The 13395-nt window shown below is 36.2% G+C and overlaps 1 protein-coding gene across 13 annotated transcripts in view; it reads left to right on the forward strand.

The window, feature by feature from the left end:
• Positions 1-13395, forward strand: part of IRAG1 (inositol 1,4,5-triphosphate receptor associated 1) — a 76332-nt gene that overhangs the window by 25204 nt on the left and 37733 nt on the right. For 10 of the 13 annotated variants that reach the window (XR_008466190.1, XR_008466195.1, XR_008466196.1 and 7 more), the window contains 3 exons: positions 2275-2338; positions 5675-5728; positions 6446-6634. Coding sequence is in view for 1 of the 13 variants with exons in the window: in XM_054200155.1 (XP_054056130.1) it covers positions 6566-6634 (69 nt within the window). In the remaining 12 variants the exon portion in view is untranslated. The remainder of the gene's footprint in view (positions 1-2274; positions 2339-5674; positions 5729-6445; positions 6635-13395) is intronic. The other 3 variants (XR_008466193.1, XR_008466192.1, XR_008466198.1) reach the window with 1 other exon arrangement.

Consider the following 13395-nt stretch of genomic DNA (forward strand, 5'->3'; position numbering starts at 1 on the left):
CCGGGACCAGAATGGATTCTATTGCAATTAAGTACATAACTCCCAGAAAACATTATCCATTAACTCTGTGGAAGTTAGTTATTAGATTTCTTGAAACTCTCATATGAAATATTAGATACATAATCAAACCAAATGCCTTCTTGTAGGAGTTGTTCTTGTTGGTAATGGACCATCACCACCTCTCACCCCAAACTTTTTGTTTTTCAGTCTCAGCAGAGTGTCATAACTAGCCATTACTAGAGGTATTCTCCTGAGTGCTCCCAAGAAGATCAGGCCGGACATGCATCAAAAGAACATTTTACTTTCTGCCTTTCCTTTCTCTTATTCAAGCAGATTATTGATAACCATCAAGTTTTATGTGTTCCTGAGCTATGAGGAAAACAGGAAGCAGAAAAGGAGATTCTTTCCTGTCACGCTGCTCTGTAAAGCAAGTCCTATGTGGGTAGCTTGTAGTCCTGAGGAAGACTGTACCTAGAGTTTGAGACAGAAGTTTTTTAGAAGCTGGGGGATGTTTGCTGTATTCTTCTCACGCTTTTGTTAGTTTCTTCCTTTAAAATATTTTTGTGACAGAATTATTCACATTTACCACTTGTCTATGGTGTTGCAACCTGGAAGCGTTCCGATTGTCAAGTCGCTCAAGAATTAATCTCAATACTTCTTAGAATGAAAACAGATGCTTCAAATTCACGTAGTAGTTGCATACACTTCGCATGCCCCAGCGGTATTGGTCTGTATCTTATAGACAGAAACACCACTTTGTCTTCCAGATTTTACCTTGTACAGTTGTATGAATATTAATGTGGGTACAACTCAGGTCATTACTGTTATCACAGAGATGCCTTATATTAGTCCTGGGGCTATGACTATGTTTTTTGGGAAACTGACTGAAGAAGTATCCTAATATCTTGCAAACTTAAGTATTTAATATAAGAAACCACTTTCTTGTCATAGAAGTTAGATGCAGTAGGAAACAGTCAATTTTTTTCTGTGTTGCAGACAATAAATAGTCTTCCAGTTTCCATGTAGTATCTCTTGCCACATAGGGTAAGGATGTAAATGAGTCAACTGTAATTGTGGTTTTCTCTTTTTTCTTTTCCAGTGAATGTTTCTATTATACAAAAATTTTGAAGTCCTAGTGCAAAATATTAAAAGTTTTCTATTAAGATATTCTGGATCTGGTTTTATAGGTCTTGTTTGGGTTTTTTTTTTTTATTGTGGTGTTGTTTTTTAAAAATTTTTTGAGATAGCTAATGTATGCCAACAAACTTTGTTTGCGTATCTTAAATACTATAACCATGCTTTGTGTTTGAAAACTTATTCTGTGGTACAAACATAAGAAAACACCCTGTTTTGCTCATGCTTGGTTTGAATGAAGTAAGTTCAGTGGGTTTTATGTACTTCGAAGCTGCAAAACCTAATTCAAAATGCCACATGAATTTTATATGCTTTTAGAGCTATACAAAAGGTGTGCAAAAAGATACCTTTCTAATATGGTAATGTTTTACAACCCCTTTGCAAGACGACAAAGAAAAGAGTTGCAAAAAGCAGCTCAGAATTGTGCAGTTCAGCTGTGTTCATGAGTATGCAACTCCCATTGTTGATAAATGAGAGTTGCTTGACTTGACTGTAGGCAGTATGAGGTCAAGAAATATTAATAAGATGCTTTATTAACTGTTTATTTCTGCTGTTTTTATATATCCTTGTTGTGATGTGACAGAGCATTTGAGGTCAACTGCCAAGCTATCAGTGGAGATGGAGTAAAGCACCTTTATCTAAGCCCTCGCTAACACGGTCCTCAGCCGTGACTCAGAGAGGGCAAGTTAACTGATTATACTTAGCTTTCTCTACTATGGTAAAATGAGTTGCAGAGAGAGCACACTGAAAGCCAAGGGCCTCTAAATACTTTTCCCTTTTATGGAATAGAGCTCCCAGATCACCATTTCCTGGAGATTGTACTCTAAGCCTGCACAGTGGTTAAAGAAAGTTCTCTGCATTCACTGATCTATATCTGACTACAAATTTGAGCTCAGGGGATCATTCTTTTCCCAACTATTTTAAGCAGTAAGTTTACAATAACAGACCAAAATGTTAAAAAGCACTTCATCCTCTCTTCTTTCTTTTTCTTACTTTTTTTCTTTACGTTGTACATTGTACAAAGAAATGTACATTTCTTACATTTCTTTACATTCTTTACATCTTACTATGGGAATAAGCAGAATCTGGTGAATCGGATAGTAATTTATTGTTTGTTTTTTTTTAAAACTCATTTTGTAGGTGCAAAACACTCGTGCAGACTAAGGTTGTAGATCTTCACCCACATCCACTCTTCTTATGACATGTGAGTTAATCTCTGCAAATATTTAATTTTTAAAAGGTGATTTTGAAGCTCTTACAATTTCTAAAAGACTGGAATATTTTCTGGGGGGAGGGGGTGTCATTTGCTCTGATAAAACACTGCAATAATCTCATTACATCCTTTCTAGGATAGAGGTAGGACAGACAGAGTTTGATCAATGCCTAACAAAAGGAACAAAAGAGTCTTGACATTGTCCTGGTGACTGGGATGCTAACATGCGCGTATGCATCTTGGCTGTTTTTTAAAGTGCGGATGTGTTTTTTAATCTGTCCTTTCAGTATCTTCAGGGACAATAATTACAGTTTTTTCAGTTGGTATCTCACTGTATTGCGTGTATTGTTAACATATCATTTCCTCCTTTGACTGAAACATGTTTATGCTTGTGGAAAGGAGATAAAGCTGGCAAAGCTAATGGCAGGATGATTCCAAAGGCAGTTCAGCTAGCACATGAGTCAGGCTTAGAACTAGAATAGTCATGCTCTCTGCACTTTGGCTCAGGGTTCAGTAAGGCTGTAAACTGTTTTTGTAGATAGAGGTGTGAATTTCTGTAGGTTCCAGGGCTGTACTCTTCCCCTAATGCTCTACTGAAGAAGAAAAAAACATTAACTTCCAGGGAAATAAATTTTCTAAGGACATTCCTGTTCTTCCTACAGTTGTGAGATGCAGAGAAGCTACTCTAATTCTTGTTAGAGTATTCTCATGAAGCCCCCTTTTTCTATATATTTTGACTCTCACTGACATTTAATAGGGCTATTTTCATTGCCCAATCAAATAGGTATAAGGTCACTTCAGCAGTGATGGAAAAAGAACATGTATTCACTAGTGTCTTAAGATTCCATCATATTTCCATCCATAGGAAAGGCAAACCTTTGCCTTTCCTACTAGTATCAGAAGGCAGTAATCGATATAGAAAGTGGCAGAACTCCCTGCACAGCATGGATCAAAAAGGTGGCTCCATTGGTTATATTCATTTGCATTTACAAGATGTGATGTTTGTACTGGTTAAGCATTATAAAGTCTTTAAAGGATCTGGTTTTAAGAACTCTGCACAGGTTAAAAACGAGCTTTTAGATTGAAAAAATAATAATTCGGGAGTTCTAAATCATATAGCTTATGAATTGAACTATGTCCTTGTATATTTTGTTGAAAGACCAATAAGTAGTAGCCCTTACTTTGGCACCTTAGACGACTACAGCTGTGTAGTCAAGGTGTGCAAAGACTGCATTTGTTTTAAGAAGCCTCAGAATATGAATAAATATATGCAAGCTTTTGCTGCTCCAATACAGTCCTCAGTGCTGCGGTTTTGTGGAGAGATATTAGGAAAAAATGGAAAGTCAGAAGAAGAAATTTTCCTACTGATGAGCACTATGAAGGCTTGGAGCTTTTTCCTATTTGCAGGATAGCTGTTTAAGGAAGACAGAGTAAGGTTCTAATTGTGTCAGAGATGGACTGAACTCAGTCCCCTCCAAATCTGGGGGTTGTTAAGGTGGCGGAAATTCATCTTTCTACCCTCCATTCTCCCTTGGCTGTACTTTCTGTGCTGCATCTCTAAGACAACACAGCTCGGGATTTGTCCCTTTCTATTCTTAGACAAGCCTGTTGAATTTTTTTTTTCTTCTAAAGTTTTTTTTTTTTCCTTTTTTAAATCTGAAAAATGAACTGAAACTTGATGTGCTTAATAGCTCTTGTTTCAATATGACTTGCATTGCTTTTTTAAGTTTCGTATGTACTAGGAACTCAGCTAAAACCAGTAATAAACCACTTTGATGCAATAGCTTATACAACTCCATGTAGGACTGCAAATACGCTTTGGCCATGACTTGAAACATTCCTGATTTTTCAGGCCCAGCATTCTGTTGAGTTGAGCCAATCAGAACCATTATAAATTCATAAGGCAAACACGAAGAGGGATTAGATAAACAGCCAAATTTGTATCTTCTCATTTTTGTTTTTGTTTTAATTTGAGTTCTTGCAAACTCAGAAATTGCATAGGATGCCAGGATTTTGTTACAGAGATGAAAAGCAAGTCCATGTCACTTTTTTTAGTTACCTCGCTCCTATCACGTCTTCATGTGTTGTTAATAGTTGGTGACTGTTGTTTGATAGGAAAATACTTAACTGTTGAAACACACAGATGTTTAATGTTACTGCTATCTGCCTAATCTCTGTGGGTTTATTAAAATATATATAATCATAAATGTCTGTTTTCCATCATATTAGGGACTTTAAAGATATTTTGCCTTAATAAACATTTTTAAATCTTCTTTTTATTCATAGAAAGTTTACTCTTATTTGAAGTCAGAGGTGGGTAAAATCACGATACAAACATGAGCTTTCAATTATTCCATTAGAGCTATAAATTCACCTGTAATGGGTTCATAAAGTCTACAAAAGCTTGAAACATGCTGTTCCTGCAGCATGTACTCTCTGAAAAAAATCATGCTCGCTGTTCAAAGAAAGTCTTTACTTTAGTCTTCATAATGATGTCCTATATGCTGCATCTTTTCCACAGTCTTTATCAAAGAATTTCAATGAAATAATTATTTTTTTCTGAACACAATAATATTTGTATAGAGATCATTGTTGCAATCTAGTAGTTCTGCATTAAATTTCATGTTAGGTGGCTTTCTATTAATCTTCTAGTAAAAGAGAAAATTAAGTAAGTTTCCAATATAATGTGAAATAAATCTAATAAAAGCATGGGCCTTAGCTGCTTCTGTGGTCCAAAGTTTTCACACATTCTGTAGGTTTTACAACACTGAATTTTTTCTGTGAAAGCTGAGGTGAAGAACTTGTCACTACTGAGGCTGCTTCAGTATTTCCTGTGAATGGTTTTGTTTCTTTTTTTTCTTTCTTTTTTTTTTAAATTAACACAAGTATTTCAACAATTTTAAGTGTTAGCCTCAATAAATCGACATGTTCCTGAATACATTTCTTTGCTCTTCCCTGAAACAGAAAGGAAAACTGCAGAAGGTTAATCTTACAACGCTGCTAAGTCCTTTCAACTTCAAATCATCTCCCCATCTCAGCCACTTTGTTCCATCTGTCTTGATTTCCAGAACAGTAAAAGAATGGAGATGAGATTAGTAATTCATGTTTGGGAGAAGATAATGTGTTTTTGAGGTTGAACCTCTGCTTGTTGGGTATATTTATCTCCCTGGCATGCTATTGAAGTTGTTATATTACCGTTTGAGTGTATAGCTCACACAGCTGTGAATTAACTGTAAAGGGAATATAGTTAGCACTCATTAGTCCTGGCAGAAACTGCGTACCAGATTGTTTCTGATTCTCTGATACTGCATTGTCTGTCGTCTGTAGGCACCACCAAGGAGTTGAATGATTTATTTATGAGGATTGTTCCTTAACTATCCGGTAGGTGTCATAGTAAGTCTTGTAATGCCTACACCGTAGCTATAAGGATTAGTACTTAACATTTCTCATCTTCAGACTACTGTACAGGGTTTAATGCTAGTAATACCCTTATGAAGGCTGTAGCTCCCGTTGATACTAATAACAATATTTTTTTCAGCTAATAGGCAGTGATTTTTTAATTATTTTTTTCCATTTGGGCATTACTGCTGATTTGCTTCAGAATTGTCTTGCACAGTGTTGTCTTGTGCAGATGGACACAAAGTCTTCGCACAATTCACCCAGGCCTTGCTTTTGCTCAAAGGAAGAGTGCCACCATCTGGGTTTCCAGTTTTACTCCTTTCTTTGAGATCTGAGATCACAATCTATAGCATTAGGACTTTGTTAGTTACTAAAAGGCATATTACAGATATTCAGGATGCTGTTTTCTTCTTAGAGGATTTTTAGAGAGGGTAGTTTAGTCACAGCCGAAACAGTCATAGTAACAAAAAAAATAATCTGTGAAATGGAGGGGAGAGATGGAAAGAGCAACAAGAATGGAAGGTTGTCCATTTTGAATGTATTTACTATGTTATACTTGATCTTGAAAGCTTTAGTTAATAAAACACAAGATAGCATTTTTAATTTTAAACCTTAATACTGTTTGTTATTATAAAGTGGTCTCAGTGTTAAAGCATAGAGTTTTAAACGGATTTTACTTGTGTTTTTGGCATCTAACAGCCTGCAGATCACAAGGCCTCTCAGCGCTTATGCCTTCAGGCTAACTTGAAACAGATATTCTTAGCAGTGCATGGTCCTGTTAATCCGCATTGCAGTTCCACGTGCTTCACACTGTTCACCATGCCTACCTTACCTGAAGACAAGGGACAATCAAAAGGGGCACAACACAACAGTTCTCCTCCAGCCAAAGTAAGCACTCTTGCAAATGTGTTTTCTGACACTTATTGGAAACCTGAGTCTGAAACCTCTTTGTGTATATTTAGGAGTTTATAAAATAACATCTACTCATTGATACGTGTTGGTGGTTTTTGATTAATTGATGAAGCTATGCAAAATCTTTCAGTTGATATTCTTAGAATTCTTCAAATATTTTATAGACTAAGGAATGAGAACTGAAGTTGCTCAAGCACTTGTTTATCAATTTAATCTGGAGGCTTATATGTCTGTCTGTTCTGAACCATTTATATCAAAGCTGTCCAAAAACGTCTTTTGTGATGTTATTACAGAAAACTTTAACCTTTGAGAAAAGAGCTTAGGCTGGTAGTTCACAGTAGTATTGAAACATCTAGTGTTGCCTTTACAGATACAGAAGATGCTATGCAATTCACGTGTGTATGCCAGATGGAAAACTGTTTTCTGGTTTGTACACTTTCTCAGTGTTTAATTTGCCATAGTAGTAGCTGAACATGTACAGGAACTATACAGAGAAGGGGTGGGTGATCCCCAGACATATTCATCATTTTGCTACTCAAATTTCCAGCATCTACATGTGTTATTTGCAGATAAATTTAAAAAGTCAATAAGAGATGATACTTCTCCCTTTTCAAGAATTTATACCACTGATAAAAAGTAATTTTATGTTCTAATAAAGTCAGGGCTTTTTTTAATTGTTAGCTTAGCTGAAGTAAAGAACTTTACTGTGATTACAAAATCACAGGTTATCCAGATCATCCTGTTTTATGCAAACTGGTGTAAAGAAAGAGAGGATTTATAATCTGGCACATCCTCAGTTAAAAATGTATCACTGTCACTGGATTTGAGGACATTGTATTCTATGGTTTAGGTGAAAACATCCGCTACTTTAACGTTGTTGGAAAATACTGTCAACAGTGAGCCCTACACTGATTTGTCATGCATTCCATCTAAATTGCACATTGTGCTGAGTGTTAGTTTCCTGGCTTAAGATAAACACCCCAGATGGATGCAAGTTCATTAGACTAATAGCTGAGAACGTATATTAGGTCAAGAAGATTTTTTGTTTTACCTCACCCATGTGAATAGTATTTTAATACAAAAGACTTGCTGGGTAAAACATACCCAAACAGAACAAGTACAAAAAGCTAGCAGACATCAATGAATCTAATCCTAAACGTGCTTGTCAAATGGGGGAAATGAAGAATTTCAACCACCTAATCTAAGAAAAAATAATTAAAAGTAATATTTTAATGCATTATACAGACCTTTTAGAGGTAGGTCTTAAATGAACTATGATAATGTGATAGTTCATGAATCAGTTAACTGTGCAAAATTCTTTGTTTTAGATAAATCGTTGGTTTTAGGCACAAAGCAACAGTGGAAGGATTTTAACCAACACACTGCTCATGAGCCTACTTAAATTAAGGATTGCAACTAGACAATGTTGTGAGAATTTGATCTTGTTCATACCTGTTACCACTTTTGGGTCTTTCTGCAGTCCAAGTTCTACAGCATGACTATGTAATAAGTAAAATAGCTTATCATGGTGTAATAAAGACTTGCAAGCAAGGAGAGGGCATCAAAAGGAACTAACAACTGGCGGACATGTCTTCTGCCATTGAACAAAGCTTTCCAAGCCTGGAATCTCATCTTATCTAAAGTGCTGTCTGGTGTCAGACTTCCTCATTCTGTTTCAGGAGATACTTCCCCACCTTTTCCCTGCATGCACAAATGTCCACATGTTCACAAAACAGTTCTGAGAAAAAGAAAATGCACCTGAAATCACATGTAGTTTCTTGCTCACTTCAAGTATCTTTTACATGAAGGGAAGACCTGGGTTATATTTCTCAAATTCATTTTGAGAAAACAAATATGGTTTTCCATTTCAGTATTTCTTACAGCAGCCAATGTTCGCCATTCTGACTACCTCTAAACAACATTCATCAAAGTATTCATTAGGTCAGTGTTCCTGAGGGAAATAGATGTGAAATTCCCATTAACACAGGTGTGAGGGCAGTTAGCCTAATTCAAAGAACTTTATCCCCTTGTTTGAAATGTTAATGAAATTAAGAGTATGTTGTTGAACTCTTAGTTTGTGTGCTGTCATGTTACAGTAAGTATTGAACATTTTATAAGTATTTTATACAGAACTATTTCTCCCACCATAAATCATAGAACTACTTCACTCAGATGTCATTTTTAGTCATTCCCATATTTTAATTTAATTAATTTCATGTAGAATAATATGATATTATAATAAGCTTTCACTGATACCCTTAAAAACTGATTTCAGGTTTTTAGTATTAAAAATGTAATTTCTATATGTGTAATGTATACCTGCAACAAAGAAAATTACATCCTTACCAGTTATGTTAAGATTTATAGCGGCCTATAAATCTCCCTATACTTTCAGGGTTGGTTGTGAGCTGACATCTTTCCCTGTTTTTAAATCAAAAATCCCTGTTTCTATTTCCAGCTTTCTCCTCTCTTTGTATCCCAAACACTATTTTACTGGATCTTCTGACTGATGAGAAAAATCTGTCTCAGATCTTCATAATATTTCTCATACACTGATTACTCCATCATTCATAGAATCATAGGGTTGGAAGTGACCTCTGGAGATCATCTAGTCCAACCCCCCTACCAGAGCAGGGTCACCCAGAGCAGGTTGCACCGGAACGCGTCCAGGCGGGTTTGGAATGTCTCCAGAGACAGAGACTCCACCACCTCTCTGGGCAGCCTGTTCCAGTGCTCTGCCACCCCCAAAGTAAAGAAGTTCCTCCTCATGTTTAGGTGGAACTTCCTATGCTCAAGTTTGTGCCCATTACCTCTTGTCCTGTCCCCGGGCAAATCAAGCTTCTGCATTTCTTTTTTTTTATTATCCCTATTTAAATTTGTGCTGTACTTTTATCAAATCAATGCATGGTATCTATTTTGTTCTGAAGGAGATGCCTCATGTTTATTTTGTCTTCTGGCTGTTTCAACTAAGTGCAGTTACAATTGAATTTCATTACCTTACTTGCTAAACTCTAAGCTAAACCCCATGTCACTCAAAAGACTTCTCTCTGAGATGCATAACTTTTTGAGGCCTTTCATGTAAGTATTTGTTTCAGGCCAAATTTGTTCTGAAATTCAGTCCAGACCCTTAATTAATTTCTAAGAATACGACCAGGTGGCAGAGGATATTTTTTTTTTCCCAGTGCTTTAAAGAATTCAGGTGGTATAAAGTAAAGCTTTATCATCTGACTGTCCTGGCAGGGTAGCTCTTTTAGCAGAGAGATTATTTCCCCGCATTACTGTTTAAATCTATCCAAATTTGGCTGGATTATAAAACTTTTAAATTAAAACACATTTTTCTGTATGCTTAGTGAGGGCTTGCTAGAGCTTAACAGCCAGAATCTCTGCATAACCTATCCACCCTGCTGAACCTCTTGGTTCTTCTGTTATGGACCGAACTGCATATGCCATCTGCTCAGCCCTGCGCAAGCCTCCCTGCAAGACTAGATGGCACGGGATCATCCTTGTAAAGCATGTGGATCAGGTCCCACCTGAGCCATAGAGGTGGAGGCAGCTTTACCCTACATTTTTATGGGAGAAGGGCTTGGGACAATAAGGAAGCAAAGACTTGGTAGCAGGCAATCCCTGGTACTAGAAGGTGAGGCAGCTGTCAGGAATAGCTGAAGAGCAGACTTGTCTGGAAGCTAACACGGAGAGGGCAGTTACAGGCAGGCAATGGGAGGAGATGGAAAACTTCTGTATCATCTTTGTGCAGATGTACAACTGTGACACAGCTTAAGCTTCCTGTTAGAGCTTCTCTTCCAAGACAGGCGTATAGCAGCCTGAGTACTCTTCAGAGTATAAAGATTTCTTTTTATTCAAACCAGCTGGCCCTGCAAAGAGCTTCATGCTCTAGCTCTTCCTGCCCCTCTCCTGTACAAATGTAATGCAATAGGAGGCATTAGTTTTCACCTCTGTTGAACTGCTATAGCTGCTGACCATGATTTAATGTATTCTACCTGACCTGAACTAGCCTTGGCTACAGCCTTTTTCTTTTTCTTTTTTTTTTTTTTCCTTTTCTTTTTAATGAGCTGGTTTTAAGAGTCCTAAAATGGACTTGAGTGACTTTAAGGCTGATGTTACGTCATTCCAAAGCTTTTGCTCTTTGGCAGTCATGAGATTAGTACAAACAATGTACATGTGTACTCAGCTGCTTTGCCCTACAAGCAGGGCAAGGCAGTCCCCTGAATTTTTGTCATTGGCTGCTAGACAAAATATATTATAACATTTTCAAGAATACTACTAAAAATTGCTTTCAAACTATTATCATACAATGTCAGTTGTGCACTTGCATCACAATAGATTATGCTTTTACATTCTAACATTCCCAATATTACAAAGATATTTTTCTTAAACTTAAACCTTCATGTTATTTTCTTGGCATGTTTCCTGTCCTGCCTTCCTGTGACTGAGAAGGAACTGCCAAGGAACATCATATGAGAATTATGAGTATGGAAGTGTAGAGCTCCATGGAATGTATTTATTTTAGTAAAAAAAGAAACTATTTACAACAGAATCAAGAATCCTAAATCAGATGTCCAGACCAAAGCATATTTTATTGCCTTTGAGAAGGAAGAAGGGTTATACTATATACTTCAATACTATACCATTTTCAAAATGTTTCTAGAATTCTTTGAATTGATCAGAAAATACATTATTTCAGCAGGAGTAAAATGCAGCACTGGGAGCGACGTTGAAAGGAGCTCCATTGTATCTGATAGATATTAGCAGTCATGTAACTGCTAGCTTTCTGGATGTATATAATTCCATTTCAATTTATACTCTTGGCTACTTGTTTATTGTAACAAACCTTATGACTACATTAATATCTCCACATGACAGTACATGACTGAAAGGCTTATTCATTGATGGCCTTTGTTTCAAATATTTGAAATAATTTAATTTTCTCCGTTCTAAAATGTTGACTTGTTAAACTGTCAGCTATTACATGCTTCATTCTGTAAATACCTAAATTAGTGCTTTTTCAACAGCTTTTTATTACCTGCCTATTTAATGAATATTACTAAAATAAATGTTATTCTGAATTCATTACACTTATATCAACATCTAGTAAGTAAACATTCTTAAAAGGAGTGAGCAAAATTGACAGCAAATGCTTTTTCTGTGAAAGCAAAATTATATCTATAACAGTTGAATGTAATTGGCTTTGTGACATGGACAGCAAACATGCCCTTTTAGAGAATTGCAAAGCATTGCTTCCTAGAGTGGTGGTCGATGCCCCGAGCCTGTCAGTGTCAAAAGGCATTTGAACAATGCTCTTAATACCATGCTGTAACTTTTGGTCAGCCCTGAATTGGTCAGGTATTGGACTTGATGATCATTGTAGGTCCCATCTAACTGAAAATTGTTCTGTTCCGTTCCGTTCCGTTCCGTTCTGTTCTGTTCTATTCTATTCTATTCTCTAGTCCAATGACAACTGAAGTAAAAATTTCATATGAAACTTTGGGATGTAGTTTAAAAAAAAAATCTAGACTCCAAATAACTAAATAAAATAAAATACTTGTACATACCAGTACCTAGCAGAAGCAATTAGGATTTGAGAATTTACAAATTATTTTTTAAATTTTACAAGCTGATTGATGGCAGTCCTGTACCACTTTTGGGGAGCTTTCCCTCTAGCTACAAATACTCACACTGCTGTGATATGTTCTATTTATCTCATTATTGTGCTCGAAAAGAAAAACTGCAACTTCTAGCACATGCCTACACTTTGCCCACTCTGCATGATTCTGTGCATCACTTTTTTCAGCCTCTTGACTGACTGTAAACACCAGATTGCTTATGTAGCCTTTCAACAGTACAGGGCTTGATTTATTTATTTATTTATATATTTAATTTTTGTTTTTGTGAATCTGAAGATAGTGCATGGGGTAGAAGTAATCATTTTTTGACTATGTATGAGAAATCCAGAGTTCTTTCTTCCAACTTGATGCATCTCCAATTGAGACATCTCGCAGGAAACAGATTCCCTCTCTTCAGCTGATTGGCATCACTGTGATAGCAGGTTTGGGCTTAAGTTCTCAGGACAAGTTCTCGTATTTTTTAAGAAGGCAAGCTTACATTGATATTCAGTGCCAGTTTCTTTCGTTATCTAAAAATTATATTGTATTTTATTAAATATTGCAGTTATATTTAAAAAAAAAAAATTCCAAGTATTGGGAGGGAAAACCAAGTGGAACACTTACAAAATTACCTTATAATTATTTTCTGGGGTTTTTTTATAGTATGTGTACACTTAATAATGCATTTATTCAAGCTTTTGTTGCGTACTAGTACCATTTGGAGGTTTAGTGTGCCTAGTTTAGCCCCATTATACATAGCTGCTTTTCACTCTTGGATTCAGCTCCTAAGTTCACTAAGTTGTACATGTCCGAAAGTAAAGGAACGGTTTGCTGGGATGGTGTGAAAAAATCAGTTTGTCTACCATTTTAAAGCTTTCTCATTAGTTCCATGCTTATTGAATTTAGCTTGTGTGTATTAAAAGTTTGTAAAGAAAACAGATGTTCCAGGTATCCATCATGTCTTTTTAGTAATTTAAGTATAGACTGCTAAATCACATTTGTTTTCTCGAATAAGAGCTAATTCATACTTCGGTCATTTTCTCTTTTAGCTAAATTGAGCAATACACATTATTTTCCACATAGAGCATCAATATTCAGTGTTTTGAACTTCTGTTT

Source organism: Rissa tridactyla, chromosome 4 (assembly GCF_028500815.1).
Source record: "Rissa tridactyla isolate bRisTri1 chromosome 4, bRisTri1.patW.cur.20221130, whole genome shotgun sequence".
Lineage (NCBI taxonomy): Eukaryota > Metazoa > Chordata > Aves > Charadriiformes > Laridae > Rissa > Rissa tridactyla.